Here is a 19,854-nt window from a genome sequence, read left to right on the forward strand (position 1 = left end):
AGTGTGTACCAAAACAGAGCTGTGTCCACTGCCAGATGAAAGCCCATTGATATTTTAAAGTAGCTTCAACCTCAGAATGCATCTGCCTGTCAATCATGCTTACCCACGTTTCCCTGGGGGCAGTTCTGGCCAGCCCCAGGAAAAAAAGGAGAGAGAGAAAAAGAGAGAGAGAGAATGACCAGGAAAAAAACAGGCAGGCAGCTCGAGGCCAGCCCAGTGAAGCCGCCAAGACCTGAGGGCTGCATGGAAATTCACTACCAAGGAGCCACTCGTTCACTACAACTCCCACAATCCTCAGCTAAAAACCAAAACATACAGGACAGCCCATTGATCCCATTACTACATACAGCTAATACATTTTGACCAGCAGAACAGTGACAGATGGTGTGTTAGCACGCAGATCATTGATCTCACACTAATGATTGGTGTGAATGATAAGCTTCCCTGCATCCACTCTATGCTTTCTGGGTGGTGCAAAATGAGCTTCCTCTCAGAATACAGTCAAACATAAAGGCTTCATCAAATATTAATAAGGATTTATGTAGCTTTTGCATGGCGTGAATCAGAGGAAACAATGCCTCCTATTGCTGTGGATTATATAAAGGACACGGTGATGGCTGGAAGTGTTATATGAATGGAGGGTGGTAGTGTAACTGGAGAGTTCAGAGACAGACTGAAGTGAATGAGGTGGAAGGACATGAATATGAGCACGGACTCCCTTGAGAGGGAAAAGTAACACACATACAGTATACACACACGCACACACACACACACACACACACACACAGATCCAACAGTGAAAGGCACGTTCAGTGTTAAATACATATTTGAGTGCAGTCACCCACTGAATAGACTCACTTTTCTCTAATGACACTAATGAAACGTACATAGACATGCAGACACACAAACACACAGACACAGACACACACACACATACACACTTACATACTGATCTGGGTGGTCATGCACAGTAGTGTATTTATCCTGCAGAAGGAGGGCAGAGAGCTAAAAGTGTCAGGCTCCGGGATAAACCAGTCAGGTTTCTGTGCGTACGCGCGCATGTGTGTGCGTGTGTGTGTGTGTGTGTGTGTGTGTTGGGGGGGGGTGTACCCAGTGCTAATCTTATAACCTGCATTAGGGCTTTTAAGGGAATGTTGTTCCTTTTCCCTCTACCTCTCTGACAAAGTGAAGAGCGTTTATAAAAGTATTCACCTGTGACAGGGATAAATTTAGCACAAAGGGCAAAAGAGACAGATGGATGACTGAGGAAATGGCAGTGTGTGCGTGTGTGTGTGCTTGCGTGTGTGCATGTGTTTGGAGGAAAGGTGATCTTCATGCAGGGTGAGGGAACAGAACGGAGGATGGAGGAGCTCAGTGGAAGAAGAGAGAGAGGCACATCTGTGCTAAACATGCCCTGGGGCGAGTCTGCTCTCTCCAGCACCAAATAAACACACACACGCGCACACACACACACACACACATACACACAGCCCAATCTACACAAACTATCTCAGAAGATAACAGTTTAAATATAGAATAAATAATGACTGACATGAACTCTGAATGTCTTGCAGCAGACATGTATTAAAGTTAATAAGTTATTAGAGTTACTACTAGTATTACTGTAACTATTACTCATTTTTACTAATATAAATGATCTACAAATGAGATATGTTAGTTTTAACATTGCACCCTTAATCGGCCTAGTTAATTAATTAAAAAGTTAATTTAAAAACGTAGGTATATGTTATATAAAAATGTTATATAAAAATTAAAAATGAGTGTGTGATCTCATAGGTTAAAAGGGGTATGACACTGCAGGAGTTCTACTGCCTACTGAGTCAAGGATCTCTTTCACCAACTGTCTGTTTTACACACACACACACACACACACACACAGAAAACAGAGAGAGAGAGAAAAATACAGGGTAAGTAAGAGTCTCAGTAATGTGTATACAGTAATAGATATCTGTTTATATGAAAACAAAATTAACCAGGGCAGCACGAGCCTGCCAGTAAACTGAATTAGCATCAAATGCAAATGAGCAGAGTGCTTAATGGTGGAACAGGTGCAGGCAGGGCCCCTAAATGAGATAAATGAATAAAACATCCGCGGGCCGGCCCGTGAAAACTGACACAAAGTCAATGGCATGAATAATTCAGGAGGCAAGCAAGGCTGTGCGCCACTGACCTCTCACCACAGGAAGTGCATCCCAAACACAACAAAAACCATAACAATGGACTCTGGACATGGGGGTTCCCTATCTGAAGCCTATATGCACAAATTTACACACATTTTTACACACACACACACACACACACATGAAAACAGATAAATATAGATAGGCCATATGATATATGGATCAGCCTCACTATAATGGGAGAAAACATCTATTTCCAACGCAGTGTCTGGGTTCACAAAGGGCAATCACGAGTGCATTGCTGACCTAATGAGCCATCTGTGACCACATATAGTATGCATACACACCTTTCTCATGTTTACCTGCCCACACTACAGGACTGAATAAAGCTAATATGTAATAGTGGCCTTTTCCCTCCATTTAAAAATAAAAGCGTGTATAAACAGAGGAGCAATTACTCCTGAACTGGACAGGAAGCTGCTGTGAAACTAACAGTAACATCACCTTCCCTGGGCGGAGCACTTCCTGTCAGACATTCTTCACTCCTCACACACACACGCTCATCAGGAAACCGTATTCATTAACTTCACTCAGCTCTAGAAAACACACGTGAAGCATGCAAGGCAAAAGCTTTTCATTCTCACACACACACACACACACACACACACACACATACACAGGGTTATTATAGTTATTAAAATCTAAAACTATTTAAAAAAATAACTGAGATAAAATAACATACAAATTAAACCAAGCACAAACAAAACTAAACTATTGTCCCTGAGACTAAGTGAAAAAAAAAAAAAAAGCAGACATTCAATTCTATTTTTTCTTCTGAGAAACAAACAACTACTTGACAGAGAAAATGGGCAAGTCATTAATTCCCCAGAGCTGATCACAACTTTATAAAGGCTGTTGCGTTTATGCCCTTGACAAAAACTAATGGCAGCAAGTCTGTATTATAACACAGGCTCTTGTCTCTCTCACGTTTGTTTCTGCTCTACGTGAGTTTAAACGTGAGCTGATGGATCGCTGAAAAGAAGGTAAAAGCTAAAAGCTCACTGAAATGCTATAACCACTTTACACTAATAAACACTTTAGACACTTTAATAAATGTTCATTTAAACATTAAACATGGAAAGCAGCTTCTTGCACACTAATCCTATTTCATCTGGCTAATAAACTTTATATGATGATATTCTGTGGTAATGCATGTTTAATCTGAAGGTCCAATACAGACAATATATAATTCTCATAGAGAGAAAGCACAGAAATAAAGCTCTGAGTGCCAGTGAATGATTGACATCCTGGCCAGGGTGAAATAAATGAATGAGGGCAGTGTGGATTGTAAAGCTTGACCTGAAAGCCTCTTCTTTATTCTTTTTGTATTTTATCTTTTTCCCTTTATAACATTTGTCCACTTATAACACTTATCCACTTATGTGGCTTTATGTACCCATTTTTGTACCTTTATGTAAACCTATTGAAGACACAAAAAAGGAGTTAAGGAGCTCAGAAGCCACAGCGACATGTACGGCAGCTTTGCAAGAACTTATCTAGTAAGACAATTACATCAGTTGGTTCTGCAGTTTTTCACTACTCTGGTAGAAATAGGATTTTAAATCCCCATTGCTCTTTCCTCCCAATGCTGACATCTAAAACTATACATTTAGAAGGCCTGGTTTTCTACGTTATTTCACTAGAGTCAGGTGTTTGTGTCTGATAGACCAGTACAAAGATGTGGTTTGAGAGCATGGGAATCAAATGAGCCCTGGACAAGATGACGTCACTGTGCAGCACTCTCGTCTAAGGCCAACCTCCTCCCTAACCCCCTCCCCAAGCTTTTTGTAAAACATTCAACATTTGGCAGACACCCTTATCCAGAGTGACTTACATTTATCTCATTTATACAACTGAGCAGTTGAGGGTTAAGCAGTGACACCTTGGCAGTGCTGGGATTTGAACTCACAGTCAGCTGATCAGTTGTACTACAGCTTAACCACTGAGCTACCACTGCCACTAGCAACATGCTACTAACATAAAATTACTTTTGCTTCATCAGAAAAAAATCTAAATATTTAAATGTTATATTTTTTCATGAAATTCCCTGGAGTTGCCCTTTAATGACATGTGATTGTATTGTGTATTCATGCATTCTACAGCATCTACATCATCATCTCTACAGATCAGATGCAAAAATAGCTTTACAACTTTCATTCTGTTCTCTGTCCAGAGACCACTAAGACTCCAACTGAAACCAAAATAGTATTAATATATAAAAGAAATATATAAATATCAAAACTATCACACAAACACACATACACACAAACACACACACACTTAGTGGTACATATGTAAGGTCACTCCCTGTTTAAACTCATCTGATGTATAGTAGGATCCAAAAGTGTGAGTCTATTACCAATAGCTATTATTTATTCATTAGTAAAAAAAAAAAAAAAAAAAATCATATAAATCTTTACTATGTTGATGTCTGTTATTCAGGGCTACATTATAAGAAACAGACACAAATACAAAAAACTGCTCTTAATATGTCTCCTTGGTGGCGTCTAACACCTGAGAACAATCTGCTGTGTGTGTGTGTGTGTGTGTGTGTGTGTGTGTGTGTGTGTGTGAGACAGAGAGAGAGAGAAGAGAGAGAGAAGAATAGAGAGAGAGGAGATGAGGTGTATAAAGAAGGAGACTGAACTTAAGCAATAGTAAGAAAAAGGAGGCAAGAATGGCAGAGACAAACACTGGCAGAGTTGTCAGTGTTGGAACAAGAACACACACACACACACACACACACACACAGAAACAGAGTGTAAGTAAGAGTCATACATATACACAGGAGGAGTGGAGAGTAGAGTGCACCTCTTTGGAATTCATCCAAGCAGATGATAGGATTGTTGACAGTAAACTGCATATTGTTAACCCTATATTAACTCGAGAAGGCAGATATTGGCCTTTATTATTCCTTCAGCGCTTGGCCTTAAATAAGTCACGCACACACACACACACACACACACACACACACACACACACCGACACACACACACACACACACACACACACTCTCTCCCTCTCATTGTTGCACATCACCTTTCAGCAGCTGTGACAGCTCTGTCTCCCAGCTTGAAGAGTTACGCACATGAAGTGCAGTCTAACATACAGTCATAGCACACACACACACACACACACACACACACAGTCACTGCTGAGTGATATACTGTTTTCTTTCCTTTCCTTTTTTCTGAAAGTCATTCTTCTACTGTCTTCATCTCTTAGACATTAACATCAGTAGTGACACAAATTTTAACATCCTCTCTCACTGTATAAAACATGCTCTCTCTTTTGTTCTCACTGCCACACACACACACACACACACACACACACACAGAGAGAGAGAGCTCTCTACACTCTCTCAGTCTTTAATTGCCTCACAATAGGGCTGCAGTCTGGACAGGATTACTCTAACAATGGTCGCTTCAGCCAGTTAAGATCGTTCTCTTCCCGCTGATGTGGAGAACGACTCGCTGCAACCGATCTGGTTAATCCACTAACATAATACACACTGCCGTATTTCCTCTCTCACACACTCCCTTCCCCCTTTCCCTCCTCTATTCCATTAACATATGCTCGTTAAGTCTGTTAAGTGCCCCCTTTCTTTTTTAGGGTTGTACCTAGGTTTAGGTAGTGTGTGTGTACATGAAAGTGTGGGGTGGAGGGAGTATGTACATCATGAAATAACTCTGCAGTTTGCTGATTCACACAACAAAATATTCAGGACAAAAGGTCACAAGTCAATGCATGACATCACTTCCTGTGCTACTCTTATTTTAAACAGAAGGTCATTTTCTTGCTCATCACTTATGGCCAGCTTTGCAGAGTGTGGTGTGGGTCAGCAGCCAAGGACGGCCTTGAAAAATTTAGACTCAAAGGGCACAGTGACCCATTTTCCAACATGTCTCGTGTCTCTCTCTCTCTCTCTCTCTATGAAGTGTTTCTCCCCGTCCTATTTCCTCACTCTGTGCAAATCCAGATGTCATACACATCTTCAAAAAGAAGCCCATCAGCATGGTTGAAGGTCACAAGCAGGCCCAGAGTAGCAGAAGAGTTCCTGTATTATTCCTTAATACAAGAACTTGAAAATCACAGAGTATCCATGGCATGGTAGATTGTTCCCAGGGAGATAGAACAACAGCTCTGCGCACTACTGTACAGCTTAGTGAGCTTCTGTTACTCCCAATGCACACAGGAGCAGAAAGAAAGAGAGAGAAAGAGAAAGAGAGAGGGAGGGGATGCTGATAGAGATGAAACAGGAGGTAGTGAAAAGCAGAGTTAAAGGGCTGCTATTAGATGTCAGTGCCCTTTGTGTGTGTCAATGGGAGCCGATTAAAGTATTTGAAATAATCTTACTGGGGCATTAAATGGATTTGGGAGTCAAAAGTTAGAAAAGACGAGGAATGTGAAGGAGAATCTGTTGTATAGGATGGACGCTCACTCGCTCACTCTTGCTTTCTTTCATGTGTATGCAAATGAAAGCAGGAACAAATGTTAATGGACTACTTTTCATTCCAGAGGAGCATTCTTAATTAAAATCTGCTTTCTGCCCTGGTCAGTTAGCTCAGCCCAGATTACTCACATCCTCCTCAAAACATGTGCTATCACACCTTTGCGTGCTTTCCACTAACACTGAACCTGTACTGCAGTGAGGCTGAGATTTGTTCTTTCGACAATCTAATAAGGTATTGTAAGTTGACGTTATTCTTCCGACATTCCTCCAGTTTTGTTGTAGCAGCCTATTGCGGTTGCTTATGAGAGGAAGCTAATTAGGAAATGATTCTCATTACTCTTCCAGAGGAATTAGTGCTAGCTTGGCTAATTACTGCTGTAAAACCTAATCAGCTGTTTGAAACAAGAGCACACTAATGAGCTCTTATTTATTCAACTAAAGAACATCGGGGGGAAACAGAAGCTTGAATTCATATTTTGGATGCATTTGAGTTTGGTATGTATTTACTTGAACCCCAGCCTTAGCAGCATTGCCGAAAAATTCTAATCAAACTCTTTAAATCGCTTCATTCTATCTCTCTTTTTACCTGACCTATTTTCCTGTCCTGTAGGTACGGAGTGATGGAGGGGTAACTGTTGCTTAATTCTTTTTCTCTTTTGCCATCAATTAGCTGTGCTCTCACCTTAGCCCAGGGGTGCCCATGCTGGGTCAGAGCACGGCTGGGAATCTACTTATAGCACCTTCACTCTCGTACCAATGCAATGAGAAAAACTATTGGATTCAGTGCAACAAATGAGTGAATGGAGGACAACAGTCAAGAAAAGTGCGCAGTGATGGGCAGAGAGAGAAGTGTGTGTGTGTGTGCGCGCGCGGTGGGTGGAGGTGAGGCCATGTGGCATAGTGAGGGTGCAGCTGTCTCTGTGAACTGTGAAGCGTTCTGGCCCAGTGGAGCAGAAATGAGCTCGATACACACACCCAGCATCCAGGTAGTACCTTTTTTCACAAACAGCACTCCACACAGACAGAGCCCAAGTGAAACTACGACAGCTGTGTTCATCTGATAGCACCATGGCTCATTAACACACAAACACATGGACACAAATGACAAACTCTTGTGTAGACATCTGCCCTCGACTTCAACTCTAAACTCTCCTCCGTTACAGGCTTTCCTTCACTCTACAACTTTCAAAAAACCTAAAGGAATCCTCTGTAAAAGAAAATTTCGTCTATAACGGAAGTGAAAAGTGAACATCATCTTCCTGTGTTGACCAATTTCTGGACAGTATTGGCATTTGTTTCCTATGAAAGAGTCATTTCCTTCCAATATCAATTATTTCTCATGCTGGTGTATCGTTCACGCTGCCATTTTTTATACAGATCAGTTTTCATCCACCATTTTTGTTGGTGATGTACAGAGCATTGATTTAAAACTGGTTTTGAGTACTTTGACTCTAGTGGGTCATACCACAGCCCATCAGAGTGTATTATTATTATTATTATTATTATTATTATTATTATTATTATTATTAACTCTGGTAAGGGAATCAGAGTAAAGCTGAGTGTCTTCTGACTGATGGAAAAGCTCAGTCTGGTTGATTCTGTGATAACACCGTCTGTGTTCAATTTACACACAGGTTTCAAGGCCTTAATATAGGGCTGAGTGGGTTAAGAAGAATTTGAACAGGAGACACACACCACTGAACCCAGTGGGCTACAGCAAAGACTCAACATGTTCCTGCTACTGGTTTCGTTTGTGCAGAAACTCTTCTGTGACAAATGCTTCTTTCTCTCACACAAATCAAATGATGCTGGTTTGGTCTTCACAAGTGATGCTGAGTGCTTTGAACTGCAGGCTTTGATTGGAAGGATGTTTTCTGTAAAAAGCCATGGAGGCAGAGAGCGAGCTCTCACACTACACTACTAATGATTGTGGGTGTGTAAGTGCTGGAGTGAGTGTCTCTCTTGCTCATAAACTGTAATAATGGTTCATTGAAATAAATATGACAGATAGTTCAGCGCTTTTCAATTCTTTCTGAAGTGGCGATCCACCAAAGAGGTCATCAGCTCATCACCTCCATAGGCAGATGGAGCTTTTATCTTAGAGCATCCAAAACACATGCCCATATTCACTTTCGCTTTATCTCGCTCTCTCCCTCTCCCTCACACACACATACACACACACACATAGCATTACTAATAAATGGGCAAATCTTTATTACATTTCACGCATATGCTTACGTACACACACACACACACACACACACAGAAGCACAGCCAAAGTGTGTTAATCCACCTCTTACCTGTCTATGATGACGGGATCAGAGGGCGTCTCGTTACGGTTGCCACAACTCTTCTTGTCACAGCAGCGGCTAAACAGAAACACACAGGGAACAGCAGGGGAAGTGGGGGTGTGTGGGAGTGGGAGACAGAGAAAGAAAGAAAGAGAGAGTTAACACACATGCTCTTGTACATATGTTTGAGTTGACCTGAAGCAGTTAGAGGTAGCAATTACAGGGCAACACTCTCCTTCAGCACAACACACACACACACACACCTTACAATTTACTGCCTCCCTATCTGCTCATTACTGCAAATAATGAATCTGTGATTGAGGTAATGTAAGAGGAACAACCAATAGTTATATATTAGAACTGGATGATGGGAAATAAAATATTGATACTGTATGATTTAATCTACAATAGCTCAGTCTTTTCTGAGGTTTCACAGCTTCTGATGCTTAATTGTCATACACAAAGGGATTAACAAATTTACTGTCCTTTCTATTGACTTTATGCATCATTGCAACTGTTGACTTTAGTATAAAGTTGTGTAATAATGAACATATAATAACGGACAAGTATATTTTTGTCTGCTTTTTAGACTAAAAAGTTGCAAATAAAAGACAGCCCAAATAATAACTTACATTTAATTTTAAATAAAGGTCCATTTAAAATACATAAAGAGGTTACTGGACAAGAAACAGTTGAAATAGCAAAAAATATTTGAAAGTATTAAAATATGACAGTGCAGCCTTTTTTTATTGCAGTAAGAAACCTACTGAGAATGAGTACTGTGTTTACTGACTACATCCCCTTATAGAAAAACATAATTGTGGGATCTTAACAATTACTCTTGATGGTTTCAGATAAGCCTCATAAGATAAAAATAATTGTGATTGGCCTAGTCCCTGGATACACTGTGCGCAGTATCAATCACATTAAACATTTTCCCCCAAAGTCATGTTCCATCAAACTACAATGACTTCCACCTGCTTTTTAGCATGATCTAATTTCAACATTATTTTAACATTATATAAAACATTGTTTCACTTGAAAATATGTTACAAAAGAAAAATGCATTATACCTTCCAATTATCTCAGTCTTGAAATACATTTTGTAAAAGCATCACTGAATACAGCTTTACTAACACTTTATTAGCATATCTAAATATTGTTATTTATATAATATATTCTGAAAATGTACACTAAAAAGTATTGTGATATGACATTTTCATCATATTACTAGTGTGGGCCAGTATATAGCATTACAGAGTAAAGACTAGACAAACTGCAGTTCTCGAAAGTACTGAAAATGATGGCTTCTTTTGTAAATTCGAAAACGACGAGGAAGCTGATGAGAGTGAGATGAGAGATGAGAGGAGGAGAAGGAGGAGAGATGAGGAAGGTCAGGGCTCTCTGTTCCCTGTAGGTGGGGGTTGTTGTGGTGCAGCAGGTGGAGCACTGGGCTCACGTTTCCCTGCACAGATGGCAGAGGGGGCTGGAGAGAAAGGAGTCATGTGATAGCAGCAGCTTTGTGAGTGAGGGGCTACAGGCCTGATGAGTGCGATAACGCAGTCCCGGCTTGACCTCAACTCGTTTCTCAGACACCCTGAATCTCCCTCATTTATACACCCTGGCAGTCAGGGCCATCTCGAGTAGACATGCATTAGTGAGTTAGGAGAGAGGCTCAGGAACAACAGGGAAGAGACACAGAGGCCGCGAGGGTGTGCTCTAATCATGGCTCAGAATGTCTCAGGCTCTTTGGGCAGTTATGAATCATCAGTAGATGGCTCTTGGGTGAGCTAGTGCTACTTTGTTTCGTTTTTCACTTTTCTTAGTCTCATGTTCCCTTGCCTTCTCTTTTTCCTCCTTCCATATCCCTCTTTCTTGCTTCCCCCTCCTCTCTTCTGAGTGTACTCATGTCTTTAGTGCTGTTCTTTCAGAAGTGGGTCACACTCAGGTCCCCGTGGATCGCCGGAGTAAAGCATGCTGGGAAAGGAGAGGAAGAGGGAGGGGAGAGGGGTACAGAATGATGCGACTTTCTGTATCCCAATAATCCAATCATCAGCCAGCGCCCATGGGAGGACATAATCAGCCCCCCACCCCACATTCACCCTCCCCTACACAAAAACTATGCTAATTAGTCCAGGCTATGCTGCAGCTTTGTTTGGGGCTTTTTTCTTCTCTGCTCTGTCCCAGTGGACCCACCACTCCGTATCTTTAATCTTGAGTGTTTCCTCCTGCCGCCACATTTAAAGAAGTTAAATCCAAATTGCAGCACATAATTACCAGGATGTGGCCCTCGTTGATGCCATTAGGACCGAACCATCCCAAGACATGCACTCAGATCCATTACTTGCTACTATGGATCTCCTCTCTGATTGGGTAGCAGTCCAAACCAAAAAGCTGCAAAACCTGACCAAAACAAACCCTCATGAATCAGTGTGTTTGAGAAGCTGGAGCTCTGTCATAAAGACCGCACTGTTGCTTTTGAGCAATTGTTTCTTGTTTTGCCTGTCAGTGGTGTTGGATGGGAAAAGGCAACGAGCCTCTGTCCCGCGCGCACCATGCCATATGGCTAATGGCAAACCTGTGCGGCAATTAACAGCCCTGATTAATGAAGAACAGCCTAATCACAGACTGGTAATTGTGCCTCTATTGCAGTGCAGGCTCAGCAGAGGAGCTCAGTAACAGACGGAGGAGAGAGAGAGAGAGAGAGAGAGAGAGCGAAAGAGAGAACAGAGGAGCCTGTTTATACATTTTGTGTCTTCTTTTTTTGGCTTATTATGAGAGATTCAGAGTGAGACCCAGTAGAAACAAACGAGGACGTTTTTGTGTGTGCTTCTAAAACACGATTGCTGGACCTTACAGGCTTGTGCCTGTTCCAATAGGGTCGCACGGCTCAGAAGGTAACTAATCAAAGAGAGTGCAGTGTGTGTTTGAAGAAGTGTATGGCAATATTAGTCTGTGTAAATATTCCTCTTAATGGAAGGAGTTTAAAAAAACAGGAGTTAGTGGACAAAGCAAGAAAAGCACGCTATTAAAATCACTTAACACTTTTAAACCAATTAAAATTTGGCTACAAATTTTCCACAGTGTAACTAAACTCATGCTTTTTACATGGTAGCAAGCTGCATAATCCACTGAAAAGAATCATCTTCAGACACAAACCCTAGAGACGAATTTCACCTCGATTTTTGCAAAGCTGCTTTAAAAGTTCATGAAATACTACACATTTAGCAAGCTGAGTGATGCTGGGTGCATGTCCCTCCTCATACTGAAAAAGGCTGTGAAATTTCACTCCCACTTATTACTCTCTGATCCTCAATGCTACGATCACAGAGCATACATCAATAACTACTCAAACCCAGCAACGAAACAAACATGTCATTAACAAAACACATCCCCTTACAGCCTTTCAATATCTAAATAACTGGACAAATGAAATTTCTTCCATTAATAAACTAGGATCTTTAAACTAGGACCTGACTAATGCAAAGAAACCAAAGAATGACACAAATTAAAAATATACAGACTCAGTGCTTAGAGATAGAGGAAGCGTGCCATAGAAAACAATGGAAAACCTAATTACTGCAGTACAGGACGGATAGAAACTGAATACCATTTTCTTTGTCCTGTGCCAAATACAAAGGCCTCAGAAAAGATTTTTACATAGAAACATTAAAAATAGACATCCCATTACATGATAATCAAATGACAGAAAATAAGGATATATTGCACATATGTTTAGGAGAAATACCAAATTGTCAGCAAAATATGTATGTAATCATCGTTCATTAATCAATTGTTTTTTATTCAATTATCTCACCTTTTATATATGCATTATATATACATTATATATATGCATTATATATATATATATATATATATATATATATATAGTTATTTCCTTTTCTTATTATTGTTTCCTTTGTCTTTCTTAATGCTTTGGCAACAGTTGTGTTGTTCAGCCGATAAAGGTATTTAAATTAGAAGTTGAGCGAGAGAACGAGAGAAAGCATCAGCGAGAGGAAGAGAGAAAGGAGAAAGAGGGCTCCTGCTCCCTCACATACTTCACTGTCAAAACTCAAAGTAACCTGCATTCATTAACAGAGGAATAACATGAAGATTCTCATTGAGTAATGAGTTTTTCCTTGTCCTAATTAACCAAGCATGAGTAGGATATTTTTAGGATAAAAACTGTGCAAATGCTCCCCGCTTCAGCCAAAAATAGATGAGAGCCCATCTCTACAACCCAGTTTTAAGTGCAACGAATTCATCTTTTGATTTTAATTAAAGGTGCACGCCTTTCTCTGCCTCTCTCCCCTCCCAGAGCAGAAAGTGGATGACCTGGATAGAGACGGAAAAAGAGAGAGAGAGGTGTGGACAAACACAGCATCTATAATCTTGCCTGTATTAAGGTGCATCCTCCCTTCATTGCTCATCCCTCCTCTACTCATTCCCTATCCCAGAGAGGGCACTGAACATGTACTTCCTCAGGGGTATGGTTTTTTTTTTTCCAACAACAGGTTAAAAAGGCATGCCATCACTGATAGGTTAAAATCACTGCCTCTGAGATTAGAAGCTCTGTCTGACATTTTGGCAACTTCACAGATAGAGCTGTAGCTGTTTTGAAGGAGAAAATTTGAAACACTGTTTGGGTAGAGGGGCCAGATCTTCCTGATAAGACACGGGCTGTCGTGACCTTATCTGGGCCTGTTTCGGACAGTGATAAATGCCTGGAATATGTCTGTATCATAGTGTAGATGAAAGTAAAATATGCAGGCCAGCAGTCTCACTCAGGAAAGCAGATTCCACTTGTAGGCCCACACGAATAAATAAACTGTAGAATTACTGAGCTCGATAAATAAATAAATAAATAAATAAAGAGAAGCTGCAAAACCTACAGCATTTGTAGCGTAATCTCTGTCCTTCACGTCTATAGTGTAAGCATAATTAACACACTTTCAACACATTTTTTTCTTTTACAGACTTTGAAATATGCACAAAAACACTAATACATTTCTTTTCTCTATAAATATAGTCCCACCTCTGAAAGGAAAAATTACAATTACATAGTGCTTATTTTTCAAATACCTTTTTCTGTTTTGTATTAAAAAATTGCTCAAAGAACTGCCCTTAGATTTCCATTCTAAGTGATGTTGGAGTAAATAAGTTTTTCTCTCCCTTTTTCAGTAAAGGGAAATGTGTTGATTAATGTTCATGGTACTCACAAATATGTTAGAAAAGCAGTAGATAGAGAAAGATTAAAGGGTAATGTTATGCTGGAGTATTTCTTTAAATTAGCTAATGCTAAGAGGCAAACACAGCTCCAGCAGTAGAGATCAACATTAAGGGATGAATTCAGAGATCTGTGGCCGTGCCAAGTGTACAGATCAGCAGAGCGCAATATCCAGCTGTGAACCAACGGTGAGCACACAGGTTTGAGGTGTGTCATGGTGAATGTAAGAGAGAGAATTGTGTGCATTATGGTGTCTTACCTGCACATGATCTCGTGTGTCAACAGCACTCGGCACATCTCCGGATTCTTGTCTTGACCTTCATAAATAATAGGCTGTGGGGAGTGAAAGAAAACATTGTTCAGTGAACGCAGACAAGTCACTTTTCCCACCTTTGGTATGGATACAGTGCTAGTAAATATGCAGAAAGGTTATGACTAATGTCTGGGGTTAAGAGATTGAACAATGGGAAGAATTGCACTTATACTGGCACCATTTCCCTGAAACAAAACATTACATGAAACATCACACCGAGCACAAAACCACATATCTCCACACTCTTTCTCTCTCTCACACCCACACACACTCTTCTACGAAGCTTAATGTGAACCTTATTCCATCTGGCAGAAAGCTTTCACCAAATGACCGCATGTGTCATGGGAATGAACTGTAGCATTCCAGCATCCCTGGCTTGGGACATGTTGTTCTGCCTGCTGTGTGCACAGAATTACAGAGGCCTCCCTTTATTACAACTAATCAATCCATCACAGTGGCACAATGCATTGTGGGAAGGCCCAAGTTTTGGAACAGTATAGAGGGAGGTCCGTTTCTGGCCTTGCCAGATTCTCAGTGGGCCAATTAATGCCCACTTTACCACGGCTGTGGAAAATTGCTTCAGCACGCAGCAGGCCGAAATGATGTCGAGTCATGCTAAGCATCTGCCTTAAAATTTCATACTGAGTATAAAACATCTTAAACTTTTAATCAGTATGAATTCGTGTATATATCACAAACGCTTCAAAAAAATTCAGGAGAAAAGGTTTGTTCAAACAAAGTGCTTGCAGGGAAGCCAGTTAGTTAGGCCACTAATGTACTTATGTGACATTTATATTTTCAGGTCGTAACACTGGTTATTGTGCTTGTTTTTAATACTTGTTCTTGTACTATTTTATTTGCCTTTTCTGAAGGCTAAAACTGTTATACACTCTGCTGCATTACAGGAGAAAAGCATGCATTTTTATAGAATCCCCTCTGCCTTGATTCTAACTTTTTATTTTGACGTGAAAGACTCACAATGCGTCTACAGTAACTTGTTTGTTAAGGTGTGTACATTAAAACAGACATCTAGGTAATATAACTGCAGTGATCCAAAGCTTATGATAAAGGGATGGCAGTTTTACTTTTAGTAAAGTGGGGATGGCATTGCCTCTCCTCAAAACAAGCCCTGTGTACAGATGAACACATTGTTTGGTATTGAGAATTAATTGAGCTCATTTTTATGAGAGTGTATTTGAGAAACAAACTACTGGCAATGTTATCGTTTTATCATGCCTTCCTGGTAAGACTGGTAATTAAAATAAGGCTCTGAAAGTCAACTTGCTTGCTGGTTTGATGGCTGGACTTCACAGAGTGCTGTGTAATAGAGGGCACCCTACAGAGGCATCTGGCCAGAGTTTCAACACCACAGGGAAATATGCTGGAATATCATTGGATAATATTGAATTATAAACATAGAAGATGTTTCAGCCCCAAATTGTTGGAGCACCACACCCTGCTTGTGTGTGTATGTGTGTGTGTGTATGTGTGTGTGTGTGTGAGACAGATTGTTGCTTGAATTTGTCTAATTTCACCAAGAATGAAATTGCTGAGTGAAAGAGTATAGATGCATATCTGCTTGTGTATGTAAGTGTGTGTGTGTGTGTGTGTGTGTGTGTGTTTGTGTGTGGTGAGCAGTTGGGCTGCCAGACTGGAGCATAGCAAGCCATCTGGCCAAGTCAACACTTCATCCAAAAAAACCTCAGCTTTGTTTCCACCCTTCCATTTCCACACAACATGTCCTTCACAGCCATGAATCACTTACCCTAGCCCAAACATACATACAAACACACACACACACACACACTTACGCGAGCAACAGCCGTTAATGAGAAACGGTTCCTGTCACAACTGCACAAGCCTTTTTCAATTAGTCACAAATGCTATGTTTGAAAACACAAATGAAACAGGCTGCTAATTTCTTTAATCGTTTTCTTTGTATTTAATATGTACTACGGTTGCGGCTGGAGGACGTTGCTGATCAGGAGCATGCGTTCGTTTGGTTTCTGCATTGTGGAAATAAGGGTCAAGGTCCTCTAAAAGTGTGGTAGCATGCATCACTGTCTGAGCCCAAAGCTCTGACCCTCAGGCTCTCCCAGAGACACAGAGGCATTGAGAGAGAGAACGTAGGGCAGGCCATACAGATACAGACACGTCCTCTACCCTGCCACACATTCATTTAATAAAGTAAGGTCTTCCATTTATCACACAAGATGCATCTAACAGACTTGCATCGAACATAAGACTACCTACTGCATAGTGCTGGGAATAACACCAAAAATAGTTTGTCAATTTTTCCTCACATGTCTAGCCCAGGCCACCAAAACAGTGACTGTGTAACCTTCTGAAGGTGTACCTTCCCGAGTGAGACATCATCTCTAACACTTTACTGAAAAGCTGAGTCTGAGAAAAGCGAAGTCGACCCTCGTAAAAACGTTGCAGCGACATGCTCATGCTTGGGGTCAGCTGTTTATTTATTTAATCATTTATTTAATTGATTTTTTTCCCCTTGTATACTTTTCCCAAAAGGCTAAAGGAACAGCAATTCCTACCACCCCCCATCACACACAATTTTTCACCATGCAGTGAAGTAGCTTTACTTACCCAGTACTTTGGAGATTCTTAAATATGAATGTCTAAATAATTGCATGTTAGACATATTAAGTATTTCTGTGGCTACAGACCAAGCACAGGGAGGTTGCGTGTCCTGTCTGACACCATCACAGATTCCAAAATAGAAGCTTTGTGTAACTTTGTTGCACTTTGTGTAACTGTTTCTGGTATCTGAATGTAATGGCATCGCCCTTTATATCGCTAATGAATGGAAACACAAGGTTGAGCCTTATCCATTTGAGGAAAAGAGGACGAATAAATTTCTGAGAAACTTCAGTATAGTGAGAGCACTTAAGATTTTCCTCCCCATACACATTTTCACTTGGAGCTCTGGCTGAGCTCTGAAAACACACACACAGGAACACACGCACACACACACGAGCAACAGGGGAGTTGGGGTGTACCTACAAGCTCCGGCCCAGAGCTGTGTGAACAAAGAGCTCCTTAAGGAAGGCCGGGAAAGCATGAAACATGCATGCTTGTCGCCAACGCTTCTGTGAAGCTTTCATTAGGCCCTGACGCAGCTTTTAATACATATTTCATTTTGCGCAAGCCTTGCTTCATGTCTCATTCACAGCCCGCCTCCACTGCCTTGAAGTGACAACTATATCTGAGGCATGTAAACAATTCAGTAGAAATACATGAAAACCCAATTCTCTCTTTGTTGGCGTCACTGGCAAACATGTCAGGCGCAGTGTGTGACTGCATGTGCGTGGGTGATTCGCCTTTGTTCTGTGGCTCAGCTGTTGTGAAGCAGAGAGAGCGATACAAAGAGAAAGAGAAAATGGGGAGACCCTTTTCCACTGTCTTTAGCAGATATGTCTCAGACTTCAGCATTGATCACAAATATGGCTTGTCAGCCTGACACCCTCCTCTGTTTCTCTCCTGTTTCCCAGCAGCTCGCTGAGTGTGTGAGTGTGTGTTTGGGAGCAGGTATATGATGAGGTACAGTGTGTTAGGCAGAATAGCTTTACGCAGGTTTATCATACTTTGCTGTGCCCAAGTTGCCATACTGTCATTATTTTTCTTCTGTCACGTCACTCTTCCACATGCAGTCCACACGCTCGCTCCGTTGCCAGTGAGTGATTCTCATGAGGCAGCTCTCACCCAGTGCTAATGAGAAGTGCATGTCGAACAACTCCATAAACCTGCTCTGTAAGAGCGGCGCGCTGCTGGGACGAAGCCAGACTGCGAGAGCCCACTGGTTCTGTAGCCAGTCTGTACCGAGTTATGGGCTTTTAATGAGATGTTTTAAACACATCGCTACGCCTGAGTCTTACCACAACGTGGTTAGAGGAGAGCTCAGAGAAATGAGCTTAGAGACAGATTCAAGTTCCATCATAAGCCAAATTCCAGCTCTTTATGTGATGGAGGAAGGAAAAAAAAAACACACACACGTTAAACCAAAGAGTGACAATGAATAGAAAATGGGAATGATCAGAATTATATAGAACATCGGTTCTTGACCTAAAGTTTGCCTATAAACATCCAAGCTGTAATTAAGTTTGTTGGCAATAATTTTGACAGCAAAGTTTACAATTTATTACTAACCTTACTAGCCGTGAAAAGGGGAGTTTCAGTGGTTGGTGGTAGGTAATAGTCATTTTTCTAAATATAAATAACCTTTATTACTCACCGATTAGTCCTTTCACAATGGCCTAAGGCCTTATCGGTATAACAGATCACGCTGTGATTTTATTTAGTATATTTCCTTTGTATGTAAATCTGTAAGTGAGGCTCAGCTTGGAGAAACAGATCCTGTGAAATGTAGTGAAAGTGTCTTTGTCTTGACAAAACCCAAGGGCTTTGAGCCTCCACAATTCAGAGAGAGAACGGCTACTATATTATACCAACACGACTACTTAGATGCCAGATTACTCACAATCTCTCTCTCTCTCTCTCTCTCTCTCTCTCTCTCTTTCTCTCTCTCTCTCTCTCTCTCTCTCAGTGGCCACCACATCATTAACAGGTATTGTGGTGGTCCACTGAAACAGCCCGTAAATCACGCAGTGAAATATGTGCTCAAGTGGGACAGCAGAGGTGAGATAAATGGCTTTTTATTGAGGGGGTGCCCTGAAGTGAGCAGTGGGCCAGTCTTCCAGCCTCTGTATTTACTCCTCCAGCATAACGCCCCTGCTTTTCACCTACATATAAATCTGCCTCACTCGCACATAACACACACACACACACACACACAGCCAATCTAACCATGGACAAGAGCAAACATAGACAATGTTATCAGCTTTACAGAACTTAAACAAAAGAACTAAAAATTTTAATTTAGTGCATATGAAACAGAATTCATGTTGCATTTTTTTGCAACATGACATTCAGGCTGGAAAATATCTGTGGCTGGAGGTTTTTTTATTATTATTATTATTAAAACAGATTTGAGTGGATTGTGAAGTGGGCATTCCAAAGTGAACAGCGTGGTCAGAGTGATCAGACCTGCACACTAATCTACCGTCAATCGTGGAGGACTTGGTCATACTGGTTAATATTACCAAATAAAATGTTTTATTTGATTGCAATTGCATGCTGATATTGTCAAAATCAGATGTGTAGAGGCAGACAAAATAGCACTTTGATGTTAGATTATAAAAAAATAAAAGCCCTGTCATTTTAACGTGAAGGTTAAATGAATCATGAACGATATGACCAGGCACATGAACTAACATTTTAAAAAGTCCATTTTTATTTCAGGTAGCTTTAATCCCTTTAACACTTGGTTACTATTCAGTTATTCACCATAA

The 19,854-nt window shown here is 40.9% G+C and overlaps 1 protein-coding gene across 6 annotated transcripts in view; it reads right to left on the minus strand.

Annotated features, from left to right (window-relative positions):
* Window positions 1–19,854, minus strand: part of ebf1a (EBF transcription factor 1a) — a 107,083-nt gene that overhangs the window by 81,233 nt on the left and 5,996 nt on the right. For all 6 annotated transcript variants that reach the window (XM_026918160.3, XM_026918158.3, XM_026918163.3 and 3 more), the window contains exons 5-6: window positions 14,435–14,508; window positions 8,955–9,023 (exon numbers count right to left, since the gene is read on the minus strand). In XM_026918160.3, the coding sequence (XP_026773961.1) occupies window positions 8,955–9,023; window positions 14,435–14,508 (143 nt within the window). The remainder of the gene's footprint in view (window positions 1–8,954; window positions 9,024–14,434; window positions 14,509–19,854) is intronic.

This window comes from Pangasianodon hypophthalmus, chromosome 7 (assembly GCF_027358585.1).
Source record: "Pangasianodon hypophthalmus isolate fPanHyp1 chromosome 7, fPanHyp1.pri, whole genome shotgun sequence".
Lineage (NCBI taxonomy): Eukaryota > Metazoa > Chordata > Actinopteri > Siluriformes > Pangasiidae > Pangasianodon > Pangasianodon hypophthalmus.